Source organism: Gracilinanus agilis, chromosome 4, assembly GCF_016433145.1.
Source record: "Gracilinanus agilis isolate LMUSP501 chromosome 4, AgileGrace, whole genome shotgun sequence".
Classification (NCBI taxonomy): domain Eukaryota; kingdom Metazoa; phylum Chordata; class Mammalia; order Didelphimorphia; family Didelphidae; genus Gracilinanus; species Gracilinanus agilis.
Window position 1 is genome coordinate 31,297,328 of NC_058133.1, and position 9,942 is coordinate 31,307,269.

A 9,942-nucleotide genomic window follows, 5' to 3' on the forward strand; every position below is an offset into this window, starting at 1 on the left:
TTACATGTAATTGGGAAAGTAAAATAATTAAAATGTGTAAAAAAAAGAATGAGATTTGTTCCAAATTGGAATGGGTGATTTGGGGAGAGACTGTACTTTTTTTTTAAAAATTAGAAATCTTTATTAGAAAAGAATTAATCTACCTTTGTTAGAAATCTTCATGCAGAGACAGGGCGACTATTTGGGAGAGATGGTACTTATTCAAGTTTGGTTTGGTCTCGTTGGCACCTGTTGCCACCAATACCCAAAATTATGTGGTTACTTACTACTATGAACCTCAGTTTCCCTCTCTGTAAAATGGGAACAAGAAGTTGATGAAACCTGTTCCTCATAGCTAACCAATGGGGAGTGAGGAAAGGAATTGTTATACTCCCTCTTCCCTATGGAGGCTCTCTATCCTTGCATGAAGCTCTTGTGTTTTCCTTCTACTGGGGGATTCATATTCAGGGACCAATCCTGGGTGGTCTTGGAGGATCTTTCTTCTCTTTGTGGTCCAGAAAGTTTCCTTCTGTCAATGTACCCCCATGTTGGTCCTCCAGTATTATGATCTAGAGTCTCCTCTCCACTCTGGTTGGCTTCCCTGGAATTAGGAAGACCTGAGTTCAAATTTGACCTCAGACAATCTGTGCAACCCTGGCTAGTCACTTCACCTCTGTCTGCCTCAATTTTCTCAACTGTAAAATGGACAAAATCATAACACTCATCTCCCAGGGTTGTTGTTAGGATCCAATGAAATAATATTTGTAAAATGCTTACCATGAGCTTGATACCTTCCCATCTCTTGCCCCTTGGGATGTTTCCCCCCCCCCCAATGCTGTGTGCTTCCTGGCTGTGGCTCTCAAAGCTCACCATCATCCTCCAGAGGGGGTCTGAGCAGACCTGAGCATGGAAAGATTCTCTCTCTCCTCTCCCTAACTTTGTAAATCCTCCACAGCGTGTCTGCTCTAGGGCCAGGATGGGCACGGTACCAGTTTCTGTTACTCTCTCCGTCATTACACCCAACCAGTTCTTCGGGAGAGGCCTCTCATTTTGCAATCTGTGATCTCAGCCAGCCCAACTCTGGCCTCCCCAGGAGCTGTCAGGGGGTGGGGCAGGAGACAGGTCCATAGTTCTGAGGCTTCCTGGAGCCCTGGGAGGCATCAGGGAGCTCAGGACATGGAGAGATTGGAGGCTGTAGGGGGCCGAGGAGAATCAGGGTCCCCGAGGCTCCCAGAACCTCCTCCTCCTCCTTCCCAGCCCATAGGAGGAGCCCCTCACCTGGAGGTCTGAAGAATGGGCATGGGGTTCCCGGGGAGTCCTTGGGGGACACTGCGAGTGCCAGGCTGTCAGGGCTTCGTGCCAGCAGGAGGTGGGGCTGCTTGGGAAGAGGCTGGCCTGGAGAGGAGAGGTGGGGCAGGAGGAGTTGCTGACCCACCAGTTCATTGCCAGAGCTGGGAAGGGCGGGTCCTATGGGCCTCCACCTGTAGTTTCTGCCCCAGAGGCCCGAGAACAGCTTCTGATACCGGGAGCAGAAGGGAGAAGAAAGAAGAGGCTCAGCCTGCTGGGACAGACTCCAGACATGGAGGCACTTGAGCTGGTCTTATTATGCCTGCTCATCGCTGCAGACCCAGTCACCTGTCAACAAGGTAGCCCGCTGGGTACTGGGGGGCTTGCTGGTGTCCTGGGAAGTCAGTCCCCCCAACACGGACGGGGTGCTGGGCTTTGTTGTTGGGCGTCTGCCTTGGAACAGAGACAGTCTTGTCCTAGGAAAGAATGCCAGCCTGGGCATCGGTTGCCCTGGGCAGTGCTGCTGGTCTGGTTGCCGGCTTTCTCAGAGAGTTTGAGCCACTTGCTTCCCCTCTCTGGGGCTCTGATCTCTCCATACACAAATGATGGGGTTAGATGAGGTAATTTTTAAGGGCCCTCCCAGGTCTGGTAGTCATGCTCTGCCCAAATAACTGCTGAATTTGTATTTCACGGTCCATCATTTCTCCCAGCCTTGACCTGCCATGTTCTGTGCTCTAAGAGCCCTCTTAGCTCTGACATCCTCTGCTCTCCGGTCTCAGGATCCCTTTCCCCTGCTCTCACCCAGTTCTGTTCCATGAGGGATTTTCCTTAGGACTCTGCATAGGTGGCTTCCTTCACTTGCCCCTCCATCTCTCTCTGGTCCACCATTCATTTCAAAGTCAGCAGTGCAAACAAGGAGCGTTTCCCCTCCAGACTTGGGGACGAGGATCTCCTGGGTCACACAATCACATCTCCAGAACTGGAAGGGATCCAGCCTGTACCTGAATAGGAATTCCTTTTCTTTTTAACCCATTCAGTCTTTGCTTAAACGAGTCTAATGGTGGGAGCAACTCCTTCCACTTTGGGAAAGTTCTGCCGTACTCTTAGCTCGCCTTTGCTCTTTTGTGACTCAGTTTACCCACCTATGAAAGGAGTCTTATAGAGCTAATTAAGCATCTGAACCCAAATTTGCCTCAGAAGGTAACAGATTTGAGGCAAAAATACATGACCGACATGTTATTACAGCAGATGCTCACAGATGGGGCAGCTGGCGAAACGGTCAATTCTAGGAGTTTGGGGAGGATTTGAGGACGGGATAGGCGGGGACTTTGCATAATGAGGAGGTTGTTGTAGTACCCAAAAGCATATTCTTAGAGCCTCTCTTGTGTCTAGACCCCCATCTTCAGGGATTCAAACACTGTTTGACATTGGGGTGGGTTGGAGGCAAGGTATAAATGGATGCCCCAAATGGGTTTTTCCCATGTCTGGGCATCAGTCTCCTCCTGAGGCAAATGAAGCAGGACAGCTTGGGCTTACATCCATTGCCCTCTGTGAAATGAGCACTGGGAGTTCGGAGGCTCTGGGTCCCGATTAGCTATGTGTACTTGGACAGATGGCTTACATGCTCTGAGATTTAAGTTTCCTCAGCTGAAAATTGAGACTAATCTCCCTTCTATTATTGATCTCACAGGGCTGTTGCGAGGGCACTCCTTCCTTGGTGGAGGGAGCCAGTGGGACATTTGGGGAGTGGAAGAAGATGGAGGAGAAATGCCAAGGATGCTGGTGGGAAAAGGAGACGAGGGCATGGGGGAGATGATGCAATGTCAGAGCAGAACATAGAACAGAGAATGTTAGAGCTGAGAGGAAGGACCTTGAGGAGGCATCCAGACATAATGGAAGGACCACTAGCTCTGGTGGCAGAGGTGTTGGATTCAAATCCTCTCTCTACCACTTACCACTTACATGACAGTTTACAAGACACAACTTTTCTGGGTCTCAGTTCCTTCATCTATAAAATGAAGATATTGGATCACATTGGGGTCCTTTCCAGCTCTACACCGATGTCCCTATGACCTCCGAACATAGAACATTATGGCTAGGAGGGTCTTTAGGATGAGGCAGAGCAAATATCAGGGCCATCAGGGGCTTTTGAGATAATTTTGTTCCACGGTCTCATTTTTGAGAGGAGAAAACAGATTTCAAGAGCCCATTTTTATCTATCACGTCATTTGATCTTCAGGGCAGTTTGTTAGTGGGCAGAGATGATTGCCCTGATTTTAGAGGGGGAAAGGGAGGCCCTCACAAGGGAAATGATTTTGCCAAGATTTTAGGATGAGTCAGCAGCAGAGGCAAGCATAGAGTCCAAGGTTCCTTCTTTCTACTGAGTATGAGAGCAAACATTATTTAGGAGGGTGACCTCAACAGCCTTTCCTTCTTGTCTAGTGTTTGGAGAAAGGAGAAGCAGCCCATGAGGCTTGGAACTAGACCAGGAGGAGATTTCACAGCAAGCTGCTTGGTGGGGGAGAAAGAAAGGCAGAGAAGACTTCTGGCTAGTTCAGGAAAAAGGAAGACATCAAAATTGATGTGCCAGCCAGAGCCACCAGTGAGGGAGGCTTCCTAACCCTGCTCCCTCCCACAGGTTTCTGGCAGAAAGATAGTCCAGCTGAAATAATGTTACTCTGGGCCAACAATGTCTTGATAACACAGTGGCTTTGGCCTTGGGGATATTCTGTGAATATGGCTATCCCAGAATAGCACTGTACATTCATTGTCTCATCAAGGGAGATAAGGGAAGGCCTCCCCAGGCCTGTTGTGTGTTTTTTTAAACCCCTTCCTTCTGGCTTAGAATCAATAGTAAGTATTGGTTCTCAAGCAGAAGAGCAGTAAGGGCTAGGCAGTTGGGTTAAGGGACTTGCCCAGGGTCACACAGCTAGGAAGTGCCTGAGGTCTCATTTGAACCCTGAACCTCCCATCTCCAGGCTTGGTTCTCTGCCCACTGAGCCAATTAATTTGCTGTCCCTTCCACCTAGCTTTTTCCTCAACACCTGAGACATAACATGAAAAATGGAAGCCAAAGTTGTTTCTCAGCAAGAAGACTTCAGGTTAGACCAGGAAGGGGCTAAGGTCGAGGTGTGTTCTCCCTTCCTCTCCACCGCTTGCCCCACCAAAAAGTTACTTTGGTTACTCAAAGCATAGGAGAGGCAGCACCTTCCTGGATGAGGCTTCAGATTATTCTGTTGGAAGGCAGGAGGAAGAGTGAGTTGATCTCTGCAGGGTCTCCTTCTCCCTTCCTTTTGCTTGTCCCTTCCCAAACCTGCACGCTTCTTGGCCTGAAAGATCAGCTGGGTCCTGGGAAGGAGATATGAGCTGGGGATGGCCCAGCAGCTGTTATGTGGAGGTAATGCTCAGCTGATGAATAATGGCCGCAAAGATTTAGAATATTGGCAAAGGGAAGATGAAAGCAGCTTTTTTGGGGAAGCTTTTGAAATCCTTCCTCTTGTCTGGCCCTCATCCACCTTCCTCCCCTCCAACATACTCTGTGATCCAAAGACACCAGCCTCCCAGCTAGCCCTTATACAAGACCCTCCATCTCCAGACTCCAGGCATTTTCATTGGCTGTGCCCCATGCCTGGAGTTCTCTTCCTCCTATTTTTTTTAAACCCTCACCTCCTGTCTTGGAGTCAATACTGTGTATTGGCTCCAAGGCAGAAGAGTGGTAAGGGTAGGCAATGGGATCAAGTGACCTGCCCAGGGTCACACAGCTAAGACATGACTGAGGCCAGATTTGAACCTAGGACCTCCCATCTCTAGGCCTGGCTCTCAATACAAACTGAGCCACCCAGCTGCCCCCATCTTCCTCCTATTTTTGTCTCGAGTCCCAGCTAAAAACCTGCCTTCTACAGTGAGCCTCTCTCAATCCCCCTTAATTCTAGCACCTTCCCTCTGTTGATCACCCCCAGTTTATTCTGCCTATATTTTGTTTGTTCAGAGTGCTTTGCCAGGTGCTCCCCCAACCCCCTTAGACTGGAGGATCCTTGAGAGCAGGGATTTGGGGTTTTGCTTTTCTTGCTACCCCTCATTCTAAGTTCAATGCCTGGTACCCAGAAGGTGATTAATAAAAGCTGGATTGGACTTGATAGTGGCCGGGTGTGGGGTGGGAAGGCCATGGGATGCCTTGGTAGGGGTGGGGTGCTGTCAAGAGAAGGAACTATTCAGACACACTTGAGTCACCCCAAAGGCCTGGGGAAAACCCCTGCGCTGTTCACTCTTGGCCTTCCCTCAGACATTTCCAGGGCGCCGACTCGTTGGGCTTCTCGCTCTCAATGGAGAAACTCCACCTTCTGGAACAGGATTTTCCAGCTGGCGTGTGCCAGCACTGGAGCGTCTGGGCCCCAAGGAGCAGGGCCAGCTGCTAGCAGGAGACTCTGGTGACTGAAGAGACGGGATCTCGAGTGCTGAGCCGTCAAGTTTTGCAAGAGATCCATCCAGGCAGGGGACCGAGGCTCAGGCTGTGCGAAGGGCTGAGATTCGCAGACGCTTATTCATCTTTTCCTCCCCTTTCAAAAAGATGCCCATAACAGAGCCTGAGCTCTCATCCTCCATTCTCCTCAGGGTGTCTCCACTCTCTCAGGGAGTCCTTATCTCCGACCAAACACGAGCCCCTTCATCGAGTCTTTATTCCCTTCAAGAATCTTCCACCAGTTCGCTGGGTTCACCTCCCCCTCTTATACCTCCATTCCTCTCACGGATCCCTCATCCCAATCCCTGAACCTTCATTCTCATCACTGAGCTCCCGTCTCAACAAGGGGCTCCTCACCCCTCTCGATAGGCCTTCCATCTCCTCGCTGATTTCCCTTCTTCTCCCTCAGCTACCACCCCTCTGTTGAGCCCTCACACTCTCCCATCAGTCCTTTAAAGAATTCATTCTCTTGGGACCACTGGGTAGCACAGAAGAACGAGTGCCCGGTCTGGAGTCGAGAGGACCTGGGTTCAAGTCTGGCCTGGCCATTTCATTGCTTGTGACCCTGGGCAAGTCACTTAACCTTGATTGCTTGACCATTGCTGCTTTTCTGTCTTAGAACTGATGCTAAGGAAGGGCAGATAGAAAGCTCGGTGGATAGAGATACAGACTTGGAGGGTCCCTTAACTCCCTCTCTTCTGCCTTGGAACCAATACACAGCATTGATTCCAAGACAGAAAGTGAGGGTTTAAAAAACGCATTCTCTGGAAGGACCCTGAATCTAGGAACTTGATGTCTCTGTTCCTCTATCTCATGGCTCCTAGACTCAACCCAAATAAATGTGAATCTTCTCCAACTCCTAAATAGTCCCTAAAGAAAACAGCCCATGACTAATCATTAGCAAGTTCTTCTTGTTCTTCAGCCTCAATTGACCCTTTAGTAACTTCCCTTATTTGCTCCTGGTTCTGCCTCCTTGGTCCGAGCAGAATAAGGCTGATCCCCCTTTGCCATGACAGTGCTCTGGATATTTGAAGATAAGCTCTTATTTAGTCCCTTCATGCCTCTCTTCCTCTAGAGCAGTGATTCCCAAAGTGGGCGCCACCGCCCCCTGGTGGGTGCTGCAGTGATCCAGGGAGACGGTGATGGCCACAGGTGCATTTATCTTTCCTATTAATTGCTATTAAAATTAAAAAATAATTAATTTCCAGGGGGTGCTAAGTAATATTTTTTCTGGAAAGGGGGTGGTAGGCCAAAAAAGTTTGGGAACCGCTGCTATAGAGTTTTCTCTCCTTCATAAAAGACACCAATAGTGTTTTCAGCTAATGTTCATATGGCATGATGCCGAGGCCCTTCATTATCCCATTTCCTCTTTGTGTTCTCCAGGATATCAATGTCTTTCTCGAAATCTGACCCCAGAAGAGTGCTCCAGAAGTGATCTGACCAGTAGAGAGAGCACTGAGATGATTACCTCCCTTTGCTGTACATGATATCTCTCTTAACATAGCCTAAGATCTTGTTAACTGTCTCGGCTAATGAAACATTGATCTTCCTAAGGCATATGTTACCTCCCTCCTCAACGAATTCTGGCAGCTCCCTTTACCTCCAGAATCAAATATAAAAAGCCCCTGGCATTCAAAGTCCTGCATGACCTGCCCTGCACTCCTATCTTTCCAGTCTTCTTATACCTTACTTCTCCCCCAACAACATGATCCAGTGACATTGGTCTCTTTTCTGTTCCTCAAATAAAACTCTCCATTTCTTGACTCCAGGAATTTTCACTGATTTTTCCTCAAGACTGGAATTCTCTCCCTCCTGATCTTTGGTCTCCTACCTTTCCTGCCTTCCTTCACGTCTCATCTAAAATCTTACCTTCTATAAGAAGTCTTTCCCAATCTGTCTTCATTCCAGTGACTTCCTTTTGTTTACTTCCAAATTATGCTGTATAGAACTTGTTTGTACATAGTCATTTGTATATTATCTCCACTATTAGACTGTGAACTCCTTGAGGAGCTTCGTATCCCAAGAGCTTAACATAGCATCTGGCACATAATAGGTGCTTAATTAATGCTTAAACATTGACTTGCTGCATCTCGAGGTTGCAGTCCATCAAGACTCTTACGGTTTTTTTTTCAGACGAACTGCTCTGTAGCTTTTCCTCTCCTGTCTTGTGAGAATGATGTTTTGAACCCAGTTATAAGCCTTTACATTTATTATTCCTATTTATAGTTTGTTATAGTCTATTGAGATTTGGGGGGATCCCAAAGCTTATGGTCACCTTGTACTCTAGCTTTTCCCCTTCCTAGCAGAAAGTCCTATTTCTCTCTCTTTTTCTTTAGGTCTGGGGAAACTGGAGCCATGGATGCAGGGCCTGATTGCTGTGGCAGTATTTTTGGCCCTTGTGGCCATAGCTTTTGCTGTTAATCGCTTCTGGTGCCAGGAGGAACCGTAAGTGTTGGTATCTCTCTTCACTGGTGCCCCCTCCTTTTTGCTCCTCTTCTCTGTCTCAGGGAGGCAATGCAGTCTAGTGGAGTAAGATCCTGGGACTGGGTATTATGAGACCCAAGTTCTTATCTAGGTATTGTAATGCAGGATTGATGCAAGATCTCTTGCATTTGCAAAATCACCCTAGGCAATCCTGGCAGTTAGGGGAATGGAACTTTGGTCCAGCTGGTGCCAGTCTCAAGACCTGACTGCTGGAGCTGGGACTATAAACACCCCTTGAGAATCAACCTGGGGTTCTGATTTCCTTGACCTCACCCAGACATCCAGCTACCCTCCTGGACTTCCCCTTGGGGCCCCAGGAAGTGTGGTTGGTGGGTTGTGGAATGTGGGAAGGAATTAGTTAAGTTAGCCTAGCCAGGGACACCCCTAAACCAAATCATCACCCTCATTTGTCTAGCTGGTGGATCACTGAACAGTAGGGCAGTGGAAATATACCTGGCTGAAGGGCTGGTTGCCTCAGCCTGATCTTACCTTCTGAGGCCCTCTGCCAACACTGGCCACCCACCCTTAGCAACAGCTTCTCCAGACCCAAACCCTCTTCCCTCAGCTTTCCCCTTGTGTTTAAATAAACCCCTTGGCCTGACTCTGAGAGCATCATAGTCGTTTATAACACCAACTAGGGCTAAGGGGCTGAGGAGAGGGAGAATAGCAACCACCTGACTTCAGAGGGGGTATTGGACAGGCATCCATTTTACTCAGGAAGTGAGTTGGCTTCACTTCCTGTTGCTTCTGCTTTCTCTCCAGCAGGGAGGGGCTCCTCACTCCTCACCTTAAAGGAGCCCACAGACAGCAGGGAGACTCATTGGACATCTCAGTTCAGGCCCACTCATCCCTGGCTGTCTCAAATCATCAAACACTGTAGTTGTAGGCTCCCTGGCCTAGGAGACTCACTGGTACCACCAGCTCCCCTAATTATCAACCTGTTTACCCCATTATTACAGTATGAACTTATTTGCTTCAAGATCTTGAGCAAGTTACTTTCCTCTGTGAGCCTCAGTTTCCTAATCTATAAAATGGAGATAAAACTCTCTCAGTTGGCTCATAGCAGTTTTGTTAGGATTGCAGGAAAGAATGGATGGGAAGCACTTGGGAAACTGTTGAGTGCCATGTTATTATTATATGGGGAGGGTTATTATTATTATCATTGTTGTTGTCTCCCTCTCTATGGGATGGACCTCACCCTCTGAAGTAGTCCTGAACACCTGCTGTGCCCCCAGGTTTATATATTCAGCTAAATTGGGGAGGAGTGGGTGGGGAAGTGATGTTGGAATAAGGTTGGGCCCCCACTTGTGAAGTGGGAAGGGTTTAATAGCCAAGTCCCAGGATCTTTACTTGCTTGGGATTCTGAAGAAATCCTCCCCTCCTCCCAGTCTCCTCCCACTTTCTTTAGCATCCTCTTCTATCATCTGCTCTTCCTCTCTACTAGCTCTTCTCCTCTCCTGCTCTACCTCTTCCTCCTAATCATGTTTCTTTGTCCTACTTTCTCTCCTCCCACCTAATCTTTTTCCTGCTCTTCTTGCTTCCTTGTTTTTCTACTCTTGGATCTTTCTCCTCCTTTTCTGGATTCTTCTTCCCCAATACTTCTTTTCTCTTTCCTTTCTTCCTCTGTTTCATCAAACTCCCTCTCACTTCTTCCTTCCTTCCTTCCTTCCTTCCTTCCTTCCTTCCTTCCTTCCTTCCTTCCTTCCTTCCTTCCTTCCTTTTCTTCTTTCCTT

At 48.3% G+C, this 9,942-nt stretch overlaps 1 protein-coding gene across 1 annotated transcript in view; it reads left to right on the forward strand.

Annotated features, from left to right (window-relative positions):
• The first annotated feature begins 1,302 nt into the window (after positions 1-1,302).
• The window catches only part of PDZK1IP1 (PDZK1 interacting protein 1), a 16,795-nt gene continuing 8,155 nt past the window's right edge, over positions 1,303-9,942 (forward strand). Inside the window, exons 1-2 of the mRNA XM_044672573.1 lie at positions 1,303-1,625; positions 8,062-8,170. Of these exons, the coding sequence (XP_044528508.1) occupies positions 1,559-1,625; positions 8,062-8,170 (176 nt within the window). The 5' untranslated portion in view covers positions 1,303-1,558. The remainder of the gene's footprint in view (positions 1,626-8,061; positions 8,171-9,942) is intronic.